The sequence below is a fragment of the Magallana gigas genome, chromosome 2 (genome assembly GCF_963853765.1).
Source record: "Magallana gigas chromosome 2, xbMagGiga1.1, whole genome shotgun sequence".
Lineage (NCBI taxonomy): Eukaryota > Metazoa > Mollusca > Bivalvia > Ostreida > Ostreidae > Magallana > Magallana gigas.
The window spans coordinates 18,034,438-18,060,991 of NC_088854.1; the positions used below are offsets into that span (position 1 = coordinate 18,034,438).

The 26,554-nt window shown below is 32.9% G+C and overlaps 2 protein-coding genes across 17 annotated transcripts in view; both read right to left on the reverse strand.

Annotated features, from left to right (window-relative positions):
- Window positions 1-1,407: 1,407 nt before the first annotated feature.
- LOC105345693 (uncharacterized) lies at window positions 1,408-6,023 on the reverse strand. The gene is made up of 5 exons (XM_066075324.1): window positions 6,005-6,023; window positions 5,231-5,281; window positions 4,497-4,718; window positions 2,571-2,720; window positions 1,408-2,410 (listed from the first exon to the last, which is right to left on the reverse strand). The coding sequence occupies exons 2-5, from the start codon at window positions 5,264-5,266 to the stop codon at window positions 2,135-2,137; spliced, it is 684 nt and encodes a 227-aa protein (XP_065931396.1). The 5' UTR covers window positions 5,267-5,281; window positions 6,005-6,023; the 3' UTR covers window positions 1,408-2,134.
- A 9,762-nt stretch (window positions 6,024-15,785) lies between these two features.
- The window catches only part of LOC105346291 (potassium channel subfamily T member 2), a 67,674-nt gene continuing 56,905 nt past the window's right edge, over window positions 15,786-26,554 (reverse strand). For 8 of the 16 annotated variants that reach the window (XM_066075329.1, XM_066075337.1, XM_066075328.1 and 5 more), the window contains 13 exons: window positions 26,183-26,254; window positions 25,930-25,944; window positions 25,251-25,385; window positions 23,234-23,345; window positions 22,919-23,020; window positions 22,647-22,730; window positions 22,382-22,540; window positions 22,002-22,049; window positions 21,083-21,127; window positions 20,084-20,219; window positions 19,133-19,217; window positions 18,315-18,588; window positions 15,786-17,685 (listed from right to left, as the gene is read on the reverse strand). In XM_066075329.1, coding sequence (XP_065931401.1) covers window positions 17,521-17,685; window positions 18,315-18,588; window positions 19,133-19,217; window positions 20,084-20,219; window positions 21,083-21,127; window positions 22,002-22,049; window positions 22,382-22,540; window positions 22,647-22,730; window positions 22,919-23,020; window positions 23,234-23,345; window positions 25,251-25,385; window positions 25,930-25,944; window positions 26,183-26,254 — 1,432 coding nt within the window. In that variant the 3' untranslated portion in view covers window positions 15,786-17,520. The remainder of the gene's footprint in view (window positions 17,686-18,314; window positions 18,589-19,132; window positions 19,218-20,083; window positions 20,220-21,082; window positions 21,128-22,001; window positions 22,050-22,381; window positions 22,541-22,646; window positions 22,731-22,918; window positions 23,021-23,233; window positions 23,346-25,250; window positions 25,386-25,929; window positions 25,945-26,182; window positions 26,255-26,554) is intronic. The other 8 variants (XM_066075331.1, XM_066075327.1, XM_066075341.1 and 5 more) reach the window with 6 other exon arrangements.

Below are 26,554 nucleotides of genomic sequence, written 5' to 3' on the forward strand. Positions count from 1 at the left end.
ACAATGTATAATGTTTTTGACCTGTCCATCAGTCAGTTCTGTTATTTGTACGCTAAAATCCTCTTTATACACCGCTGCACAGAAGTTCCCAAAACTTATTAGGGAATTAGGACTCAATGTATAGATGTGCATATTACAAGGAAATTCTGGTTTAATTATTTTTATGTGAATTTAGGCATTTCTGAATTTATAATTTTGTTGTTGTTAAAACCAAAAGTATAGATGTGTGTATTGCTGTTAGTTTTAAGGTGATGATTTTTTTGAGAGTTATACTTTTTTAATAATTTTGTGTATTTATTGCATACCCTGCTATTCATTATATTTAGTATTGTCAAGTAATGGGAGAATATGGAATATGTGAGCTTGCTCACCTTTCAGCTCACTGAGACAAAGTCAGGAGGAGCTTATGCTATACCCTCGGCATCGGTATTGAGACCTTGTTATAGTTTTTGGTGCAAGTCCTGTATCTAAGTTATAACTTGTCCTATCTCCACCAAACTTGCATGGATGATGCATACGGACCTGCCTATGGACCTGAACGACTTTGATGCTGAATCTGCACCATGAATTTTAGATGCTGAAGGAGGTTGAGGTTTTTGGAGCAGGTTAAGGTTTAGGGGCAGGTGCACTTTGATGACAATATCCAAGTTACTACTGGTCTTCAAAAAACTTGCACGGATGGTGCATCTTGAGATACTGATCACTGGTAATTCAAGTTTATTTTAACAGATATGCCATGCAAAGTTGTAGATCATTGAGGTTTGACTGCACGTAGGTTGTTCAGACCCCCAATTTGCCCCCAAAAAGCAATTAGGTATTTGCAATAGGTTACAGTTTGTGTTTATACAATATATAGATATTGTATAAGTTGGGTTTCTTTGAAATTGCATGTTTTCTTTTCATTCTTGCACAAATGACTTTGGGTTGAAATCATGACCAACCGAAGGTCAAAAGCAATCTTTATGTGAAGTAGAAACTTCCAATGTTTTTCCTTATGAATGTTAAAGACCGGACACAAATTTTGCACTTTTTCTTTCCAGAGAACTTGAACTTGCCCAAATGACCATGACACACCCTCAGGTCATACACAATCTTTAAGTAAAGTAATTTTATAGATTCTAATGCTTCTCCATACAAAAGATATGAACAAGACATGATTGCTCATATATAGACAAATGGGACTTGCATCTTCCCAAGTTGAAGGTTTTAAGATCTGCTTCACTTTATGTACCGGGTAGAATGGAGTCATTCAGAAACCCTTGACTTTAGAAGAGGTTCTATTGATATATGATGCAAAATTCCAAGAAATGCTGATTATGTAGATGTGGATTACATAATGTACTTTGATTTCATTGATTGGCAGGCATAGAAAGCATTTTTGTTGAATGAATAACAACAAGTCAAGAAGTGAATGCAATAAACATTTATCAGCAATATTTAAACAAATGTAAGATTTCAAGTGCATTAAAAAATATGTATACAATTTATTAAAGCACAGGTATATAATTCTTATTATTATGAAATAAATAAAACAAAAATTCACAAATGCAGCTAAATAACAACAGTAATAAACAGATAATGAAACAGGGACCACCTGAAAAAGCCCTGCTTTAAGCAAAAGCCATTGAGATGTAAGATACAGATGTAGTTCTATAACAAGAATTTAACATTTTTACCTTTAACTTCGAACTAGAAAATAAATTGGCTCAAAAAATCAATGCAAAATCCTTTACCCATTGGTAATGTATAGTTGAATTTTGAGCTTAAGTTGGCCAAAGGGAAAGGAAATTTTCTATGGACAAATAAAATCATGATTGTCAAAATTTGGTTAAAGTACAGTACATTGCACACCTTTTTCAGAGATACACAGTCAGTCATTGGTATATGTTTCACTGTTAGGTCTTTCAATCTTGACCTTTGAACTAGAGAACTGGTTTAAGGTTACGTGCACTGTGCATCCTCTACTTACAGACAGACAAACGCATTGAAAGGGATCTACAGAGCATGACAACTATAAATTCAATAGCAAAAAGTTGTAGAAATAGGGTTAACATTAATGAAGTGGGAAAAAAATGTCTACATCTTCTTTATACCGCTGTGAGGAAAATGAGATTAACGGGTACTTAGTGCGAGTTTATTGACTGGCTGCCTGTGTGTCTGTCTGTGTGGGGGGCTGCTCCTCCGACACCTCTCGTAGCACTGTGGAGGGGGTGGAGTGGATTTCTCTGCTGTCCTTGTAGTCGGTAAGCTTCAGGGACAGAACTTGAACCAGGGATCCCACTTTAGGATTTATCTCTGTCTCCTCCCTCCATAATCTTATGAACATGGTTGCTGGTCGCCTGCCTTCCATTGTCTCCCTCAGAATCAGAGTTCTTTTTGGACATCTGTCTTCATCATAGATTTTACTAACCTAGTCAAATGGAAGTGAAATTATCATTATTTGCCATGAAAGAATCTAAAAGTTTGTTAAGAACTTTAGGCTAGATCGACGGACCAATCAAGATAGGTGGATGGACAGACAGACCAACAGACAGACAGACAGACAGACAACAAGAAAGCAAGACTGATACCAATTGCACATATCCCTGCACTGACAATCTTGTACGTATAGCTATAGTAATCAACTTTTCCTCGGTCAGATCAGAAACCTTCATACAGGGAGGATACAATGCTTCTTGGATCTTTTCTGGGGCTATGGCAAACTTTTTAATCTCCTCCATCTGTTGATGGGAAAAAAAAAAATATTTGTGTTTCCAGTATCTGGGGTGGTACGTTAAGAACACATAAATATTTCTAATTCAGAAATCATCTTGTGCACACAACATATTATCTCATTAATGTGCATGACATAATATTTCGAGCTCAAGACATAATCTGATGGCATGAAAGTTTACTTAAGAAATAAACAGCAAGTTAAAAAGTTCACTGGGAGATGAACTTGGTTGGTCACATGTTCAAATATTGTGAAGCCTGAAGGGCTTCTCGGAAGATTTATTCATGTACCAACCAAGTTCATTTCCCGGTGAACTTTTTAACATTGCTGTTTATTACTTACCGGTATATTTACATTTGAAAAAGGCAAATTGTTCAGAATTGTTTAAATTACCGTGATTTTATGTTTTCAACAAGTGAAAAGCTGTTAATGTGACAGCAAACTGGGTTTTCTTTTATTTGAACTGTATCCATAATCCATGTCAACCCTGAATTGATAAAAACTACCTACTGTATCCAGTGAAATGGAGTACCCTATATGCAATATTTTGCCAACAAATGATTAAGTTCAAAAGCTGGTATTTTTTTCATAAATTATTAGAAATCAAAATCCTAGCAATGTGCAGAAATCAAAATCCTAGCAATGTGCAGAAATCAAAATCCTAGCAATATGCACACCTCTGATATATATGTACACATGTACAATTGATCTGCAAAAGAACAACTTCCTATGTTGAAAATTGAAGGAGGAGTTATCCGTACAATGAGGGTACCCTATATGCAATATTTTGCCAAAAAGTTACCAAGATCAAAAGCTGGTATTTTTTTTCATAAATTATCAGAAATCAAAATCCTAGCAATGAGCAAAATTCTGATATATGTACAATTGATCTGCAAAAGAACAACTTACTATCTTTAAAACTGTAGGAGGAGTTATCCGTACAATGAGGGTACCCTATATGCAATATTTTGCCAAAAATTGCGAAGTTCAAAAGCTGGTATTTTTTCCATAAATTATCAGAAATCAAAATCCTAGCAATATGCACACCTCTAATATATGTATAATTGATTTGCAAAAGAACAACTACTTATCTTGATAACTGTAGGAGGAGTTATCCGTACAATGAGTGTACCCTATATGCAAATTTTTTGCCAAAAAATGATTAAGTTCAAAAGCTGGTATTTTTTCCATAAATTATCAGAAATCAAAATCTTAGCAATATGCACACCTCTAATATATGTACAATTGATCTGCAAAAGAACAACTACTTATCTTGATAATTGTAGGAGGAGTTATCCGTACAATGAGGGTACCCTTTTGGCAGCTCGCCCACCCACCATTTCAATTACCAGATTTTTCCGTTGGAAAACCCGGTTTAAAACTGTTATGCCAGATTGTGTACTTAAAATATTTACTAAGGTCTCTATTTAAAACCCAATTGGTATTTTCATAATGATCCCTCCATTCTATTATATATTTATATAAGGCATTTTATTGATATTTGACAAATATTAGCTCCTTTAAAACGCAATCAATCAAATGATTAAAGAATGGCAAATATAAATTGTGCACACAAGATATTATGGACACAAGATAATTTTTGTCCATATTCCTTGAAAAAATATTTTATGTTTCCTTTTTAATATGTAATAGTTAATTTATAGTGTCTGCTTCAATGCACTATGAAAAAGATTATTAAAATGATTTTTCTTGCTAGTTAAGATAGAGAAAATCATGATAAGATGGTCACAGTGTAAATAAAGTTTACTGCTTATGAAAATACCTTTGTCTTCTCCTCCAAATGAAAAATTCCATTGATTGGGGTTGGGGTATGGATTCGGTAGAATTTATCTTTTTGAATTCGTTCAACTTGAGATGGATCAATTCCAAGCCCGTACACCCGTCCCCCTGAGGTTAATACCGTGGTGTAACTGTAAGGCGAATTTGTTCTGGAGTCAATTCTATCCTCGATTTCCTCGATCACGCAAAACTTCAACTTGAGGAACTAAAACATAAAATACTACATAAGAAAGTAACATGTAACTGTGTGTATGTGTGATATTGAAGCTGAACATGTAGAAGAAGAGTCTTATCATTGTCTGTCTAGGACCCATATTTACAAGAGCTTGCATGGACTTTGGGTAGCTAGGTCAAACGGCAATGTGAGGTAGGCATATCTATTTCATTGCTGGCCACTCGGACATGGCTCCTTGAAATCAACAACATTTGTCTGACTGTTGAGCTATATTTAAGACTGCACAATCTGTGCATCTATCACTCAAAACAGCATCACTCGAAACCAGCTTCCTATCTAAACTGTTTTGTGCTAGAAATAGATATTTACGTCCTACTAAAAGTCCAAGGTCTTGTTATCGATAAAAGGGCTCTAATCTTTATGTGCTTTATCCTTATTCTTGGCCTCTGACTTCTTGGTTTTCAGTGAAGAACCTAATGAGTGGCTGTTCACACTGCAAAAGGGAAAAGTTAACATTATAAATGAGAGTGGAAAAAGATTACCTCCAATTTAGGTCCACCTCTTCGTCTCTTTGCCATCTCTGATGGATGTATCTTAAGATGATAATCATTCATATTTGCTGAAATGTAAATCACAACTTCAATCCATAATTTCACTTACAAAATTGTCATCTGCACTTACAAAGTTAATTTTTTTTTTTACTATTTCAACCTAAAGCATGTCATATTCTAATATTTTACTAATCATGCATATTTTGACCACACAATTACCGTGAATTTAAAATCTGCCAAATAGTTTCAAAGTACCAGTGTTTGAGACTAGTAGATGCATAGATTAAGAACACTCCGACCAATGGACAACACAGCTCTAAGTTTGACTATCGCCGTCTTCTGTACGATATACATTTTTAGAAATACTTTTAAAACTTGTTATAAATACCTACAATGCAGGTAATGTATTTTTTTCTGCAATGCCGCCACCTTTCTGTTCCACAAGAATCATCAAAGAACGTAAAGAAAGCATATATTGTTTAAATATAGACATTAAAGATTTAAAACATATACTCAGATTATGCAAGTTAATTTTTAAGTAAAGCCCAAACCTTAAACCTTGTCAGCTTGCACAGTATGTTCGATGTTTGTAAACAATTTAACTATGGGCTCTGATTTTCTATCAACAAGACGTTGTAATTCCCTGTATGGGAAGAGAGAGATAAATACTCTAATTATGCATTTATATATACATGTACTCTATCCATGTACCTTATTTATATATAGATATGGTATATATATCTCTCTTCCCATGCAAGGACTTACATGTGCACCTTTTCCGACCACAAGTGTTATATGTACCGATAATGGTACATGTAAAACGAAAGTGCGCTTTCTGAGAATGTAAAGATACTAGATGAATGCATTTTCTGGAAACCGCGCTTCTATTGATGAAAATGTATTTACAAAGGCGATGCCATATGCTTCGTTGTATAGATTCACAGTCGATAAACTAGGTTTAACCGTTGTAAACTATAGTTTACGGACAGAAAACTATAGTTAACAACGTTAATCTATATTTCACATCAATAATTATCATGTATAAGATAATAAAGCTATGCACTGGTGCACAACCGTTGCATTCTAATGTATGTGTTTCAAATTCATCTAGGTACAATTGAATTGAAGATAGGTACAATTGAATTAAAGATAGGTACAATTATTTGAAGATAGGCACAAATATTTGAATATATGTTAATTTGGCGTTCCATATGTATTTACAAAGGCGATGCCATATGCCTCCACTTCGTTATAAAAGAAAAAAAAATAGGTAATAGTAAGATCATATGAAGAGAAATCTTCGTCATGAAGAATGGGCGGAGTGAGCGAAGCGAAGCGTATCCCATTCTTCTTGACAAAGATTTCTCTTCATATGATCTTATTTACTTAGAACAGAACCCAAGTCAATCAAATCAAGGATCTGAGGAAAATACACCGCCCCCTATTGTGTCCAAATATTAATTGACATGTATGGAGCCCGGTGTATTTCTTTATGTGAAAATCGAACACGTGTATTTTAACGTGGACTCGAGGATATCGGTTTTGATTAAATGGGATATTGAAATTGTGTTAAAAATCTATACATATGATTTAAATCTGTACAAGGTAACCAAATACATGTAAAGACCGTTTTCCCTCTTCAATGAATGTCAATGCGTCGAATACTATGCCCAAGCAATTTTGGATACATAGCAAATATCTGCTATTCAAGACAACAACTGTGTTTGCGAGAAAAATGCAGGAAATTTATCATGTGACGGAACATGTAAAGGTGACAAAAATTTGTGAATTCAAAATGAATAAAAAATTAAATGTGTGAATCTCGTGTAATTCATTGTGATTTAAAACAGTATATTTCACGGACAGCTTTTCTTTGATGTGTGTGTGTGTGTATGGAGGAGGGGGGGGGGGGATATACATAAAGTCACGCAACAAAGAGTTTCCGAAACGCCCCTTTTCAAAGTTTCCACCAATCAAAAACTCTTCAGTGTTCGAGAAAAAGAGAATTCTTCACCAAGAAGACTGCATTCTTGGCGAGAAATGGGGACATTTGATTGGCTGAATAAACTGGGTTATATTCTAATGACAGATCCAGAGGGTGGTTATGGGGGTTGCTACCCCCTCCCTTTCAAAATGCCAGAAAAAGGAAAGAAGAAAGAGAAGAAATAAATACATGAAGTGTGAACAGGTGAAAGAGTAAAGCGGGGACGGGAATAATGGGTTATACTTTAAACAAGTAATATAATAAAGCATCTTATCAACCTGACATGTTCTTTTTAAAGAACTTACATACTCGTCTTTATTCTTATAACATAATATATGATTCGTCTTTTTATCTTTTAAAGAATAAACGACTAAGGTACAATTTTCAATGTTGGTAATCTCAGCGAGATTCGTCGAAACTGAAAAATTTTGACGGACGCTATGGCACACTAAATTCACAAAATTGAGCTAATCATAGATTCACAGTCGATAAACTAGGTTTAACCGTTGTAAACTATAGTTTACGGACAGAAAACTATAGTTAACAACGTTAATCTATATTTCACATCAATAAACCATAGTTAACGCGGTCATCTTTGTTTCAGAAGTAACACTGAAAACAATCACTTTCGATTGCAAAACATAGTTTATCTGATAAATATACCGGTAGTTCCAAGAGTGTGAAACTATAATTAACACCTCTTAACAATAGTTAACGAATGCAAATTATAGTTTATATCTATCAGCAAAATCTATCGTTATTAACGTTACCTAATCGTTAACTATAGTTTGCGGTTCGTAAACTATAGTTAGAACCGTTTTAACAAGAGCTTGGTCTTTCTGTGGGATGTTACTATCTAGTTTGCTCATCAAAAAAGCTGTCAGATATTGACATCCTTTCTTCTTATTCATATAGACTGTCAAAACCGGAAAGTTGTTTGCCAAGATCTGCTCTGCTGTGTGAAATTGACGCTGTTTCAGCGAAATTTAGAACCATTTTAACAAGACCTTGGACTTTTGGTTGGACGTAGCTATCTATTTCTTGCGTCAAAACAAGTTAAGAATGACGCGGTTTCAAGCGAAATAAACACCTATTGCGTAGTCTTAGCTCAAAAGCCAGACAAATCTTGTTGATTTCAAAGAGCCATGGCTGAGTGGCCAGCAATGAAATAGATAGGCTTACGTCACATTGCTGTTTGACACAACTACCCAAAGTCCAAGCTCTTGTTAAAATGGTTCTTCATACATCCCTATGTCACCCCTGCGAATGTGTTCGGAATTTTTTCTTTATCGTTGCTTAGTATGTAATAAATCCAGAGGTGCTCGAATGAAAGTTCACGAGACTTCACCGAGATTTGTTCAGTTCCTGTAAAATTTCGAGCGGAAGTATAAGTGTTCGGATAATATTCTCAAAATACGTAAGTACTGGTCGTTTTTCATATCATATCCTACTTTGATTTATGTTAAAACATGACAATCTTTTTTTTATAGCGGTTATTTATATTGAACGATAATATTCAGAACAGAGTTATCGTTCGTGTTCAACCACGTGTAGAGTGGATGAAAATATAAACATTGGGTTGCTTAAAATAAAATCATAGCCATGTTTGATGCTTGTGGTGTGCAATACCATGTTTTAAAAAAGAAATAATGGGTGTCTGTTTTGCCTCAAAACTTAGTTTATCGAGCCATTTTCAAGGAACATTCTGCATAAAATAGTATTGTCTGTTTCACTATTGATACTATTACTATGCCAGGCGCGGATCGAAAATTGATCCCCCGGGGGGGGGGGATCTTTACTAAGCATGTTAACTTTTGCAACAGCAGACAAAAACTATTTTTTGTATTGTCACATTTATTTCTAGAACACATTTTATCCACCAATTAATGAAGATAAAGTTTAAAATCAATAAACCTCTAGATTTTCTATTTGATTACAAGTACCTAGATTCTGTGGAATAGAATATAAATACGAGGCACGATTTTTACTGCGAAACTGAAAGGGTCAAATAAAACCACATTGTCTAAAATTTAAATGACAATAACATTGGCAGGGGTGTATGTGAAGTCATTGTGTCATTGCGTTCAATATATTCATTTCTATTCGCCAATGACTGGGCAGTTTATCATAAATAGACCCCGCCTTCATCAAATTGGAGTTTCTCACGTACTGCCCAAAGTCCAAGCTCTTGTTAAAACGGTTCTACCAGTCGATAAACCTAATTTATCAAATGTGAAACTATGTTTAGCTCATTTTTGTGAATTTGGCGTGCCATAGACGTCTCTTCCAACAAAATTTTTCAGTCTCGACGAATCTTGCTGAGATTACTCAACAATAAAAGGCTTTCTTTTTGTAATTCATTCGGGATCTCTACCTTCATAACCGGCATGAATCATCAAAGAAAGTATTTTATTGTTTATATTGACATCTTTATTAAACTAATTAATAAATTGATAATGAAAAGTAAGTAAAATTCACTAAATTACTGTTAAAAGGGCATGGTCACGATTTTGGTCAAATTCTATTTTTCTGTTTTTATTATTTACATTGCTTCAGGAATGCATTTCCAATGACCAAATGAAATTGGAGAGTCAGCAGTGAAATTATAAGCAAGATACAGGGCTCTCTTTGTCATGTAAACAAGGCTCGTGCCGTGTTTTTGTTTACATTGGTTCTATATACCGGTAAAACTTCTTTTCCAAGCTGATTTTTCCATCTTCTTATTCATTTTAAGCATAAATAATCAGATCTTAACGTTAACCACATTCATTTTTGGTCTAAAACTGGAGTTATCCCTTCAACGTTCAAAATGTAAACAAAAGCTTTGTATACATAGCAAAGAATTGTAAGCTCTGTAACTCGCTTATAAGTCAACGAATGACACTTAAATTTTGGTTGCCTTTTAAAAATGCCTTACTGAAGCATTGAAAACATTAAAATCGGGAAAATAATTTTTTAACAAAATCGTGACCATGCCCCTTTAATGTACATAAGTACGTTAGCTAAAAGAAACGGCCAAATCGTCCCCCGTGTGACTTTGATTCTAACAAAAAATATAGTGCCAGAAACTTTGTTGAGAAAAATCTTTTTTTATTAAGGAATAGATATATATTAATGATTGTTTTTCAAAAGGACATATCAAATTGGTTATGTAAGATTGAAAGTTTCATTTAATCTTACAAAAATAAATATAATCAAAACACATGAAGACGTTAATATTTGTGCGCATGGCGCATGAATTCGCAAAGTGTATTCATACAGTTTTAACAGTATCTTTCATGGCTTTATAAAGTTATTAGATTTCAATATTTTAACAAATACATTTGAATCATAATTTTTATTGCATAAATATCAATGGCTTTACAATCGCCGATTCTCAGTATGGCATTTTGCGCTTTTACATATACTAGTAATATATAATAACAAGGAACCATATATTGCTGGCAACCCCGGAAGGCGCGCTACCTCTAAAATTGTCAAAATAAAGTTAAATCATACTCTTTCGGGCAAACAAAATAAACAATTTGCGAGTTTTAAGTAAGAACTTTTTGGAAACTCGCGGGATTTCTCTACATTAATCTCAAACTGTACTTCGATCGCACGTCCAGTATATTCGCAATTTAATAAAACTAAGTTTTTTCCACTAACACAAACACGGTTTAATTTTTTTAAAAACCTGTGCAACTGAGATTTCCTTCCTCATATTTAATCATACTTTGGAACTATTATAGTATGTCCCATGTTAAAATTTTGCTTTTAGACGAATTTTAACGAAAAAAAACCCACATGCACATACCTGTCAAAGAAGTACAAGTGAAATCGATAGAAGGGGAATAATCTAGATTTCTTCATTGACACTTCATTTTTTTTACCCGGAGAAATTAACATGAACGGAAACAAATTTATAACGGAAATTTATAATGGGAAATGTTTACATCTTTTCACTATTCTGAATTTCTCCGAACACCTCTCATAACTTTTCAACGTTATTATCCGGATGTTTTCATGGCAGCTGCAGTGCAAAATCCCCGTAGACTTTCTTTTTTGGTTGTGTTATTGATACCAGAAGGGGTAAAGGGGGGTTTAAAACAGATAATCTGGACTTTTTTCACTCTAGTGAAAAAAGTAGTTTGGGCACTACGGTACGGTATTTATAATAAGCAAAAGTGGTGAAGGCAGAAACTTGGGACAGAGTCTAGCTTAGTGTAGTTTTCATAACAATAATCAATACTAGCAAAAATTTTATAAAAATGTTCTGAATGTTTAAGAACTCCATAATAATGAAACACATCAAAATCAATGTAACAAACTGATTATAATTTGATCATTTGTTATTGATAAAATTTAGTCAGCGAACTAAGAGTACAATATTGTTCGCCTTTTCTTCTTCGTATCAGATAATTTCAGGAATTATATATTTTATTAAATTGTAATCAAAATTTTTAACTATTTCGTCAAACAATCATAAATACAAGTAGATATAATTAATTTAAAAATTGTCTTATAAAACTGATTGATGAGAAATCTCTAAAATTGGGCAAAACTATTCGAAGAAGAATGTGCAATTTTGGAAGAATGCATGCTATCACCAAGTATGTCGATTTACGAAACTAAAAATATTATTTATAGGTTTGTCATCACTTCACTATGTATATTGTCTGAACATATATGAATCATTAGTTAAGTTGCCTCAGTTGCGATTTTTTTCACCATTAATAAGGAATAAGGAATCATTCTTTGAATATTATGAGGTGATAATTTCGGTCGGGGTGTGATCAAATCAAATAAAGCCCGAAGGGCTTTATGATAGATTTGATCACACCCCGACCGAAATTATCATCTCATAATATTCAAAGAATGATTCCTTATTACTTATATTTATATACATGTAATTTTAAGCCATCGTACGATTATATATTTAAATATTAAAAAGCAAACCCCGCTGGCGCCTCGATTTGGCGTCATTTGTATTATGGGTTAAATAGAACAAAATCAATACGTAGTGTTATCACAGGCAAAGGCACTGGAAAATGTAAATATATATAATTAAACGTGGTTTTACGGAACAAGGCATGCAACACTATCGCTACAGATTGTGTTCAGCAAGTTATGAATGCTAGACTTAATATTGATCGATGTTTGTTTTATTTACAAGACATATATTTAAAAATATTTACTTGCATTGGACTTTTAGACAGCAATTACTATTTATCAAGAAAATATCGTAATTTTAATTTTTAATAACGAAGACCAAGAATGGTTGACAACAAAGTAAAGAAAACATTATAAACCACTCATATTTTCAATTTTTCCCATTAAAAAAAAATATTTGACTAGAGAAAACTCTACGACTGGACAAAAATGTTTAGAGAGGATGATATCTTTAAGAAACAAGAGGCCCATGGGCCACATCGCTCACCTGAGGTACTATAGGTATGATAAAATCAGCTTAATGGAGTCATAATACAAACTATCTGAACAAAGTACAATAATACATGTAGATCCTGTATAAATCCATTTTCCCCTGGATATTCTTATGTTTATAATCATTAGTCCCTTTTCTAACAGGATGATTTTATAGTCATAACATATGCTGAGTATTGCAGTTCTCAAAAAGATCCTTAACAATAGTTTATATATGGGATATAAACGTACATCAACCTCTGAACCTTCTCGTGAGGCCAAAGTATTGTCCTGGGGCCAAAGTCTTAACAATTATAAAGAATCATCTGGCTGATTAGTTTCTGAGAAGATTTTTAAAGATTTACCCTATATATTCCTTTGTTAAACTTTGACCCCCCATTGTGGCCCCACCCTACCCCTGGGGATCATGATTTTCACAACTTTGAATCTACACTACCTGAGGATGCTTTCACACAAGTTTCAGCTTTCCTGACTGATTAGTTTCTGAGAAGAAGATTTTTAAAGATTTACTCTGTTTATTCCTATGTAAAACATTGACCTCCCATTGTGGCCCAAACCTATCCCCAGGGTTATGATTTTCACAAATTTGAATCTACACTACCTGGGGATGCTTCCACACAAGTTTCAGCTTTCCTAGCTAATCAGTTTCATAGAAGAAGATTTTTAAAGATTTACTCTATATAATTATGTTAAACTTCGACCCCCCCATTGTGACCCCACCCTACCCCCAGGGGTTATTATTTTCCCAACTTTGAATCTACACTACCTGAGGATGCTTCCACACAAGTTTCAGCTTTGCCGGCTGATTAGTTTCTGAGAAGATGATTTTTAAAGATTTACTCTATATTCCTTTGTTAAACTTCGATCCCCCATTGTGGCCCCACCCTATCCCCAGGGGTCATGATTTTCACAACTTTGAATCTATACTACCTGAGGATGCATCCACACAAGTGTCAGCTCTCCTGGCCGATTAGTTCCTGAGAAGAAGATTTTAAAAGATTTACTCTATATATTCCTATGTTAAACTTCGATCTCCCATTGTGGCCCCACCCTACCCCCGGGGGTCATGATTTTCACAAATTTGAATCTACATCCTGATGATGCTTTCACACAATTTATAGCTTTCCTGGCTGATTAGTTTCTGAGAAGAAGATTTTTAAAGATTTACTCTATTTATTCATTTGTTAAACTTCGACCCCCCATTGTGGCCCCACCCTCAGGTGAGCTAAAAAGGTTAAGTTTACAATACAAGTTGTTAAAGTTGGTTTCTGGAAGAACAGACTTTGAAAATTTTCTTAATAAATATTGACAATTTTTTTTACTTTTTTAATCTTTAGTTTTTAAGATCTGTGTACAAACATAGAAATATGAGCAAATCTCTGTATCTTGCTTATAATTCGAAGCTTAACACTCAAATATGGTTAGTAATTAGAAATTGTAAACAATTAAACACAAGATACATGCACTACATGTATAACAAATAAAGAACACAATTTATTTTTTCGAAATGAATCATATATATACATGTATATACCTACATATTTCCGTCAGCGATATCAAACTCTATTTAAACTGAATAAACTCGAGGAAATGCCGAGCATCTCAACAAAACTTATTGCATTAATCTACCATTACGCAAAAGATAATGCCGAATTACCGATAGAATGAATTGTATTTCAGTAGGCACCTACACCTACCCCTACATCAGATTTTGCTTAATTTGCGCAGGTAAACAGTTAACTGTTTGATTTACCGAAGTCTCTGTTTGATTTGATACGTAAAAATCACGAAATACAGACGATAGTTTCCAGGTTACAAAGCATAAATAATGAAAACGAAACGAAAATCAGAACAAGCTAACACCAACGTCATGTGTGAAAACTGTCAACGCATTGAAATATTTAGCCTCAATTTACTTCACAAAATCGGCACAAATATATTTTGCATGTTTCAAAATTTCCCTTCATACGCGAACTGTTGCACAACAAGCAAATTCATCATAGTCAGATCGACCCTTTTTCGCATCAACGAACCTCGTTTTAGAAGTATGGAATACGAGTCTTGGTAAAATGCAAACCCGGGCCGTGGCAAAATAAAAGCCGGGGCAGATCGGCAATCGTCATGCAATTCCAAATACGCATTATCAGGGACGTATATACTAAGTATATATACGTCCCTGGCATTATTTTGCAGCAATATTTACAGCGAATACAAATATACTAGTCCATCAAATATCCTGAAATTTTAATGAGATTGGCCGATTAATAACTGCCAATCTTTTGTTTTGCCCTGGCCAAGTCTTGCCTACCCATTTTACCGGATGCCGATCCCGAAGCTATTAAACTGATTGAAACACGCCTTTCCTTTATTATTATTTTCGTAATAACTCAGATTTGAAACAGAATTACCCCTTAATTTTTGCAATTTATATTTTCCTTCACATAAGGATAATTTATGCTAAACTACGTTGTATTTGCCTCGGTAGTTCTTGAGAAGATTTTTAAAAATGCACCCCCCTTTTTCTACAATTTCAAGGTTTCCTCCACTTTGAATACAGATCGGACTTTTATTTCTGCAATTTATATTCCCCCTCCCATTAGGATGCTTTGTGCCAAATTTGGTTGAAATTGGATAAGCGGTTTTAGAGAAGAAGTTCAAAATGTAAAAAGTTTACAGACGGACGGACGGACGGACAGACGGACGACGGACAAAATGTGATCAGAATAGCTCACTTGAGCTTTCAGCTCAGGTGAGCTAAAAACAACTTTAAGTTGTGAGGTATGCCGGTCCATTAAACTCGAAAAATAAGCGACTTTTTCTATCTTGGTCCCTCCACTACGTGCAAGACATTAATTTTGACCAATATTAATTCACACTATTTCTCTTCCCCTCTCTTTTTTCCTTCTCTTTTTGCATTTTCAAAGGGAAGTTGTATGAAATCTGTAGAAATAAGACTTATTTACATGAAAGTTCCAGTGCTTTAAAAGAAAAACTTGTTTTTTGTGAACAGGACGTGACTTTTTTCTATCTACATGTACATGTAGATCATCAGGATAGATTTTAATACCAACATCCATCCATCTTAAAAAGAATGTTAATTCTTAAATTTTCTTATTGAACAAAAAACTAAAAAAATGATAACATGTTACAATTCATATCATTTATTTCAACACATGTTTTGAAATAAAAACAACAACAAAATTTGATGTAAATTTTAAAAAAATGTACTGTAAAAAAAAACATGGACAAATTGTTAAAAATATATGAAACAATGATAATTGGTTTCAAAAAATACCATGGTTCAATGTAGGAAAGACATATAGGAGAGACATAGACTAGGGGGAATAAGGACATCAAAAATGAAATCAAAATAAACAACATTCAACTCTAAACAATCCAAAAAACAAAACTACCGGTATGTTTAAAAAAAAAAGGTTTTGTAATATCATTGCAATATATGTATATATATGTACATATACATGTACCGTTAATTGAAATAAAATTTCACACACCAATTACAACTGTTTGACAGATGTAATGTAAATTCATCAAATATATATAAGTAGTACAAATTACACATATACTGTATACGGTAATTGTCTCATTTAAAATTGTTTGAATAAAACAATATGATATAAATTTGCTGTAAAAATATCATTATTAACTAAAAGGATTAAAAATGTAGGATAATAAATGAAATACAACTGAAACAGATCAACCTGAAAATTCAAATAATTTCCTAACCATGAACTTTTTTATCCAGTAAAGTAAGAACTAAGAACTTTAATAAATATCCTTTCCAGTTATTTGAATATATAATGTTTAATCATATTTATAAGAAAGGTTATTCTCTTCAAGGTATAATACAGTCAAACTTTGTAATCTCGAACTAGATGGGGCTGTTAAAATACTTTGATATATAAGAGTATTCGAGATATCGAGGTTGAAATACTTAAAAAATAAGTAGTCGGGACTTACAAATCACTTTGCCATATCAAATATATTCGAGATATCAGTGTTCCAGATATCCAAGTTCAACTGTATTGTCAAAACTATATGTACATCTATATCCTACTTTAAGGTTAATGTGTGTTCCAATCATTATGATATTAAAATGTCACAGACAATTACTCCATTTTATGTTAGTATACATGTCATATATATATATGTACAAGTACTAGTATAATCTATCAATGCCAAAAAATCACTGTCTCAAATAAAGTTTACAAAATATCCCAATAAAATATGTATTAAAGAAAAATGTAGATAAATAAAATGGAAATTTTCTTAACAGTAGCTTTTTTGACAATATGTAAAACTGTGCAGGTAAATAAAGTCACAGTACATATTAATAAAGTATCTGAACAAGTAAAAAAAAAGTACCAGTAAATGTACATGTAAATGAAGTAACTGTACCTGTCAACAAAGTAACTGTACAGGTAAATAATGTACTGTACTACTTAATAGACACGTAACTGTACTATTAAACAAAAAAACTTTACTTGTACTGGTAAATAAAGTAACTGTATATAGGTAAATAAAAAAATTAAGATCAAATGAAAAACAGGCAAATAAAAGGACCCCTTTAAATGTAAAACACAACATATGGATAAGCATTTTCGAAAATCTCTCACAAAATCCTCCTTACCCACAATAAACTATGTTGTGAATATTAAAAAAACATTTTTCATTTGTTTGTATTCACTTAAAAATTCAAATACATGTACATGTATCTTTTTAATTCACTGTTTTATGTATACTGGTAGGTCAATCTTCAGCTTCCTTGGAGTCCAAGTTTGAAAAGACAAGTACTTTTTGGATAACAGTATACATGTATTAGCACACTAGATCAACTGGTGGCAAAGTAAACCAATCAAACAATAGTTCCACTTATTCCTGCAACACTCTGGCTGGATGGATTGTCATCTGTTGTTTTGTTACCGAGGTGAAAACTTGGTTGTTCTTCACTCTCCTCCAATGAGTGGCAGTAATCAGACTCCCAGTCATTCTCACTGCTTTCACCTGACTTGTCTGGAATCTGAGGAGATAAAAGTCATAACATACATTTACATATACTGCTTATCTGTCAAAATGAATGGGGTATATGAATATATTAACATAAACAGGAGATGTTTGTGAGACACTTATGTCCCTTCCCTTGGAAATAGTCATTAATATAGGGTGCACAAGCCTTTATCATGGTCAGTATACAATATGGGCAGATGCAATGAAATGAAATTAGAAAATAAACAGAAACTGCAAATACATGTAATTGGAATCTTTGCAAGTCCAAGGATTATAAAGTAACCTACAAAAATTGGCGAAAACCAACATTGACAAAGGTATTCTCATGATAAAAATGTGTAAAAATTGAAATAATTTTTTTCAATTCCAAAAGGTATAACTCTATCAAAAACCAAATTAACCTAGACATCATTGTGATAAATCTGTACATTAAATTTCAATTCAATATGTACAACCACTGTGAAGAAACTATACAAAAACTGTTGGTGGACTGACCAACAGACATACAAACAGCACCAAAGCAATTAGCCTGCCCTTCTTCAAAGGGGGGCATAAAAAGTCATATAACAAATTAGCAATCTTCTTTGTTATAATCTCTTAAAACCTCTATACATTATATATGCTTTAGAAATTAATAAATACCACTCTCAAATCAGCTGGTGAAAAAGTCCTGCTTTTCCTCATATCACATGAAATGTCTGGTTTTTCTTCCAGTGCAGATAAACTCTTGGCTTTACCAAATCTCTGAGTCTCTGGGTGTGTATTGGAACAGTCTCTCTGACACTTAGACTCTGTATCGGGATTATCTGCCCCTGTGGGTTCTTCTCGTTTTGTCATGGTCTGGTTGGAATGGAATTTTCTCTCGTCAATCAGAGGTGAAGGTTGTGGAGACAAAGAGCTTGGCCTGATTAAATAGCTGGAAAAAAATGAAACAAACATTTATTGAGTGAATCACAAAAACAGAAAAATCTAAATAACAATTCAAATAAAGGATTACATATACACAAAATGAATTCATTCCAAGATTTATCTTTATGTTTGGTATAAACGTAAAGAAAAAGGAAAGTTTCTTTTTTTCACTTTTGATCTTTGAGTTTACCCAGCAAAGGGACACAACTCCATTCACTTTTTTTGAAGTGTAGATAAAATTCGAGGTTCAATAATCACCCATAAATCAGCCTTTTAAATATGAATGTAAAGTATCAAGAAGTACCTTAGATAATTTCAAGCAGATAAAATTGATAACAAATATGTTACTTGAGCTCTAACAAATTAAAATTCAACAGAGGTGTCAATGGACAATCAATGCTTTTATATATACATGTGTGTGTGTGTGTGAATATATATATATATATATATATATATATATATATATATATATATATATATATATATATATATATATATGAAAAACATCTATAAAAAATTATCAAGTTATGAATAAAATTTGACAAACTCACATGACATCATCCAGTTGCAACTTTTGATCATAGCTTGGGTTGACAATGACATAGGAAATGGTGTTCCTCTTGTCATTCACTTCATCTGAAATAATGTACAGAAGCTAGATAACAAATACATCATGTAGTATGTGGTATGTGTGCTTGATATTGCATATATAGCTATTAATGTCCGAGAGAAGACAATAAATAACTATAAATATGGTACAGGGTGTCCCATAATATCTGATACCATTTACACTTTAAATAACTTTTGATTAAATTTATTTAACAAAATATCAATGGTATTTTCATAACTGTATATGATGTAAATTTTCACTCAACAAATTTCACAAACATTCATAAATTTTTGAGAAATTGAGCATTGTTTTTAAAAACAGAACGAAAAGATGGTGCGTCAAAATGACGTCCTATTTTACCAATGACAACGTCAATTGGTTGAGTAATATTTCTCACAACAACCACTGTACGGGTTCAATTTTCTCTAATCTTGTCACTTTTTAAATAATCTGTTGTTTGTCGAGTTGTTTCCCCATATATCATAAAACTATTAAAATCTGGAGTGTTTAAAAAAATAAAGTTTTAAAATGGAAGATGCTTGCTCTCTTGTCCGATTCATTATGAATGAAATTCAATTCAACCAAAGAAATATGATGCATTTTTGTGACATCATAATTCAATGAAAAAAATATTTTTCTCAAAAACTTTTTTGTGGGAAAAAATTAATTTGAGTCACAATTCACAAGTTTTGGCCAAACACTTTTTAATTTATATGCATTTCAAATGGTATCAGATATTCTGGGACACCCTGTACCAGGGTAGCAACTGTTAATCTAATGCCAGAAATAATAAAATGTTTCATTATTTTTGCATAGCACACAGTAATTTTCAATGATTTTAGCATCACAATTTTACAACATCTACACCGTTTCCATATTTGACCTTCATTACCTTTCCCCTTACCATAGTCGTTCATGGGTTGTCCCAGACTGTGCATCCGACACTTGACCATCTGACTGATCTCGTGTCTCTCGGGGGTCATTTGGTTGTTATTGTCTACTTCTATTCCCACCATGCTTAGGTTCACCTAATACCAGGACAAACATAGAATGTACACGTGCATGACTGTACTAAACAAAAGTCTTTAAGGTCAGACGACACGTTCCTCGAGAATCTTTTTTGTATCTCCTCGTAATAAAGAGTTCCAATAAAAAATATTAATTTTATAATCATTTTAAAAATGATTAAAATTTAATTGGATGTGGTTATGTGTCTAGATGGCCGAGTGGTTAGAACCATGGCCGCTCACTGCCAGAAGCGTATAGGTTCTAGAGGTGAGTTCAAAGCCCCACCCGGCCAAGATAGAGTTCCAATATAGTGAATTTTGCTGTGCTGTATATGTATTTATTTTTATATCAGCAATACAAGTGTATTTTCCAGAAGATTATATAGGAAATTGCATACTCTAGTAATTTGCAGAAATGCCTGGTAAGGTACCCTAATTTTTTGCAAGAAAGCTTGTCAAAATAGTAGGAAACCATCAACAAATTCCTGGAAAAAGTTACCTATATAAAATTGAGGAACGTGTCGTCTGACCTTAAATCGACTCTCAATTTTTGTCTCAATTAAACATTACGATACTTATGTTATTCTGCTATGGATATTATATGCTAGAGCTTATTGCCATGTTTTTCTTCTATTCATCTTATAAGCTTGATCTATTATCAAATATTTATCATACAACATAAGGAATCATCTGGGAACATTATTACAGCATTATATTCATTTTGTGATTTAAAGATTAAGACTGAAAGTTGGACAAGAATAACAGCTTGCTGACGAATAAAATTTTGAAGAACATGCATTAAGCATATATTTATTCTTCTGGAAATACTTTTGGCAGATATCATTATGACAGTGCAGATAGATATAGAAATGAACATTGCGTACATCTTTTTCACTCTTGGCTCGGGAAGGGTTTGGCTTTCTTCTTATCTGTGAAAAAGCAATAGCGAGGAAAAGTGTAGAACAGTACAATATCTATACATCAGAATATACAACATGACTAGGCACAAAATATATTGGCTTTCCAAATGTCATAATCATTAGTACATGTAACTTAAGGTTGATTCTGCTTCATCAAATGCTTTTTCAATGGATCACAATACATCTTCTGAATATGATTGCATTCATTTTAAGCTCTAAATTGATTATCATACATGAATTTTGATGGATAGAGTTTTGGTAAAGCATTTTAGATTCAACCTTAAGTTGATATTTATATAACAGATCTTTATAATGTTCCTTAAAAGCTATACAATATACAAAAGAGATTTGTTAGCTATTGTTATTTTTTCTAAAAATAAATAAGATAAAAAAGTTGTGATCAGAGAATAGAATATGTAACTGTTCATTTTCACTATACACATTTTCTCATTCTAAAATAACATATATATTAACAATTCTCTCCTTTTATTTGATGAACTAATTTTAACAGTGGTCATAAAGCAGAGGCTAAATCATTTATATCTGTCAAGTCATCACCGTTTTTCTTATCAAATAATGTCACAGGTAAGCTTGACATAATCCTACTTAATTATTTGTACGGTAATTGATTGATCAGCAATTAGCTGTACAGAGTCATTTCATGACCATTTATCACATTTGCTTGAACCATATGTAAAGCAAATCATATTCTCAGTTAAGGGTAGGGTAGGGTTGGGTGTATTCAATAGCAGTATCTATCAATAGCTGGAAAGTTGGAAATGAATAAACCAAACAGCACAATATGTCTACTATACATCCACAATAAACAAAAGGAAACAAAGGTGTTACAGTAGTAGAAATGATGCTCTAGTAAGTTACTTACAACAGAATTTCTAAAGGCAAGGTTCAGAGCAGACTGATCTCGTGGAGCCTAAAGTAATGAAGCAAAAAAATCCAATTCAGGCCTAATGGTATACATTACATGATGATTGGCAATCAGTCTTTACTGTAGATTAACAATGACTGCTGCTAATATCTAGTGTATAACTCTGTTGGAATCTCAAATGTTGTATTTTTTAAAAAGAGGGAATATAGTTAAAAAACATATAACTTATATATTTATTGGTTAATTTTTTATCTAGAAGTAAAATCACATAAATTTCAAAATGATGAAAATTAAATTCATGCAAACTTATGAGAAACCCATGCTATCTACTTGCCACAAGTACTGTAATCTAAGGAACACTACTCTAGACAACTTACAGTGCTTCCGTGACTGTTCGATTCAGCACTGGCCGAGGCACTTCGTGGCTGAATGGTTGTCCTGTAAATTCCTATGGGAATTTCACAAGTTGTTGAGCAAAGTTTCTGATAAAGGCGACCATAGGTTCGTATCCATAGGTCCTCCTTTGTAATTTTCATCTACAGATATAAAACATAACAGTGAAATAAAACTTTTTGTACAAGTTTCGTTTTTAAAGATAAAGAACATACAGGAATAAAGAAGGTGATTAACAATACAACGTACACATGACAGGTGCCCTGAGCCAACAGCCTGATCTACACCCAACAGAAGCCGCACAAATGTTATCAAATAATCTTTAAGGTAAGCCTGGAAAATGAAAAAAAAATCATTTTCTCCATACTAGTACATGTCAAAAAGAATTTATTCTTTACTCTACATTATTGATTTGGTTTGATCTTATGCATATGACAACTTTATCTAATATTTCGTATACTGTAAAAATTATTTGGCAATGAATTTGAAATGCAGATTTAAATACTTTACAACAATCTGACCTGGTAAAGCAGAGTGTCTAGCATACTGGCACTGAAGACATTACCGGCTGCAAAAGGCAGCCTGAACATGTAGCTGATGTGAGAACCCCTCGTTCTCTCTTTCTACAATATTTCAAAGCAAATCTGCATTAATCAGAAAAACAAATTATGACAAGGTGCACATTTGACTAAGTGTATTATCAGTTTCAAATGATGAGGGTTTACTTTTCATAAAAAAAAAACTATAAAATTTCAATGCATCTATAAATCTAAGCTGCATAAAGAAAATGAATTAATTGAGCATTGTAAAATAGTTAAGAATACGAATTGTAATACCTTTTCAAGTTTGGCAAGAGTATAAGCATAAGAGTCATTGGCCCTAAACTGCATGAAGCGCATGTTGGAGGTCTGAGAAAGTTCGGTGATGATATTAGCACTGGGAAAGAGTCTGGAAAACAAATAGGAATGAAGAATATAGGCCAGTGTTATGATCACGTAATATGAATTCTATTGCTTTTCTGTAATGTGTGGATGTACACATGCAACATCTAAAATTACAAGGAGAAACAAGATATCTGTGAGCCAATGCTCACTAGTGATACCCCCGCTCTGATGTGAATATGCAAAATAAGCAAAGTCAACATTTAACAGGAAATTGACGTCCGATTGGTACAGAAATATATCGAACAATATGGCATGCCTTAACAAACACTGTGTAAAAATTTCAAGCATCTGCAATAAATAGCTGCTGAGAAATCTTTGACGAAAATTTGTTGAAAAATTTTGGCTAAAAATAAACAGTCATTATTTAACAGGAAGTTGACGTCCTATTGATACAAAAATGAATTCCACAATATGGCATGCCAAAACAAATAGTGTGTTAAAATTTCAAGCATCGGTGATAAATAGTTGCTGAGAAATCTTTGACGAGAATTTGTTTGAAAATTTTGGCTAAAAATAAACAAAGTACTCATTAAACAGGAAGTTGACGTCCGATTGGTACAAAAAAAATCCCACAATATAGCATGCCTATACAAATACTGTGTAAAAATTTCAAGCATCTGTGATAAACAGTTGCTGAGAATTCTTTGACAAAAATTTGTTTGAAACTTTTTGCTAAAAATAAACAAAGTCGTCATTTAACAGGAAGTTGACGTCTGATTGGTACAAAAATATATCCCTCGATATGGCATGCCTATACAAACACTGTGTAAAAATTTCAAGCATTTGCGATTAACAGTTGCTGAGAATTCTTTGACAAAAATTTGTTTGAAAATTTTTGCTAAAAATTAACAAAGTCGTCAATAAACAGGAAGTTGACGTCTGATTTCCCACAATATGGCATGCCCAGACAAATACTGTGTAAAAATTTCAAGCATCTGTGATAAACAGTTGCTGAGAATTCTTTGACAAAAATTTGTTTGAAACTTTTTGCTAAAAATAAACAAAGTCGTCATTTAACAGGAAGTTGACGTCTGATTGGTACAAAAATATATCCCTAGATATGGCATGCCTATACAAACACTGTGTAAAAATTTTAAGCATCTGCGATAAATAGTTGCTGAGATAAATGCGACAGAAATTTTTGTTACGGATAGACAGACAGACAGACACACAAGGGTAAAACAGTATACCCCCTATCCTTCGGAGCGGGGGTATAATTAAAGGTGTATAGACATGACCAAACCCTTTATTACTATGTTGGCTTATCAAAGCTCATATAATATACAATTTTAAAAGTATACCATTGAGGGAGTCAACAAGATTCCAGTTAACCAAGAGCAGGTCTATTTCCCAAGGCAAAGTCAAGGGAAATAAGCTTGCTTGAGGGGAACTGGAATCTTGTTGACTTCCTCATTAGTATACTTTAAATGTTTTATTTTATCAACACAAGCAATGAATATGAAAAAGTACCAATTAACATAGTTCTTCAGGAAACCAACAAGCTATAATGTCAAAATGAATTAAAATTAAATTGCATGTGCATGGGATTGTGACATAGGTTCTGTTATACAATCAAGATGAATAGGTAAAGCCAATCAAAAAAGACATGGTAATTAGAATTTAATTGTAGGATGATGGATATTCATGATTTTATTTGGAATATTTCAAAACTTTTCCTTTTGTTCACAGTAATTACTTTGTGTTCCAAATAGATTTGTATCAGTTCAGTGAACCGACATACCTTTTTGCAGGGAATCATTCTGTTTACAGCGATTCTCAGGGAATCAGCAAAATATATCGAATTACTCTTATACATGTATACGGTAGTGAAAAATAAGTAGAGGTATAATAATACAACATGAAAACAGAGAGACCAATAACTTTTATAACATTGTATCCTAGTATTTACCTGAAGATGGTCTGAACAGCAACTATAGTGTTACAATCGGCTAGTGTATCTTCCTCCGCAGAGTTTGACGACTCCTTGTTCACTATAACTATGTTGTCTGCAAGGTTGATACCCGCTCGCAGCAAATCATCAATACTGGTGAAACCAAAAAGTATATCACTGAGGTTAACATGCACTTTTTTTATCTCTGAGAATTATTCTTTATGTAAAATTTCATTTTTTTTATCGCCAACAACAACAATTGCATAAGAGTGAAGCTTCTCCCACTGGTCACTCGAAACCATAATAACAAAATAAGTGCCTAACATCAGTGACGTGCAATATTGAATATTCTTACACTGGTAACATTACTAAAAAATATAAATACTTTTATATATTTACTTCAATTTTTGCTGTACCAAGACTTTATTCATCGACATACATATGTATATATATTTCTACATATACCGGGCCGGTACATAAAAAAAAAAATCTTAGTGTAAACTTTTTAAAACTTTTTTTGAAAATGATTTTTTTTGCCATCAAGTCTCTCACAAAGTTAGATACATTGAAAAAAAATTTAATTTCTATATGCTGGAATACACAGTGCTTATTTGCATGTGCTGATGTGCAAATTTTTAAGTAACATAAAGATAAAGCATTCATGACGATATTATGTACATGTATTCTGATACAACACCTGTGACTGCCTTCACTGTGAAAACACAACAAAAATAGACAATTGAAAAGGACCCCCAAATATTCAGTTAACTTTAATAATTTTTCATAAATTTGTACTTAGCTGGCATAAATCTAAGATACCACACATAACAATATTTACTAGTTACTACAATTCTTAAGCTAAACATAGCAATTCTTTTCATCACTTCATTAAATACATGTAAATCCATGCAACGACTATGTTATAAAGACTGAATTATAAAAGTGGTTACCATTCTATAGATCCAATCATCCAGTAGACCAATGGAAAATGACATATGGTTTCAAGAAATGTGGAGTCGGGTCTGAAAACAAACTATGAATGTGCAGAGAAACAATACCTGTTTTATAAGTTCTTCTATATTTTACAGTTGTTATTAAAAATGGTTTCATTGTCAGATTGTCAGTTGTTATAAAATGGAAAAAAATATCAGAGTGACTGTCAAACATCTTGAACAAAATACCACATGATGACCAAGAATAGAAAGTATTTTACTTTTTATTGACAGTCAGCATTTGAATTATTTTTCAAAGTAGATTCTCTCACTGATCTAAAGAAGTGCAGAAGTTTTGGCCATATGATAGTTTAAGTATGCAGCTCTATA

Excerpts from the sequence above, each read along its gene's own strand:
- LOC105345693 (XM_066075324.1), bottom strand. The coding sequence starts at position 5,266 with ATGGCAAAGAGACGAAGAGGTGGACCTAAATTGGAG. Across the intron at positions 4,719-5,230 it reads GAGGTGGACCTAAATTGGAG|TTCCTCAAGTTGAAGTTTTG; the intron begins GTAATCTTTTTC and ends TTTATGTTTTAG. Across the intron at positions 2,411-2,570 it reads TGCAGGGATATGTGCAATTG|GTTAGTAAAATCTATGATGA; the intron begins GTATCAGTCTTG and ends CCATTTGACTAG.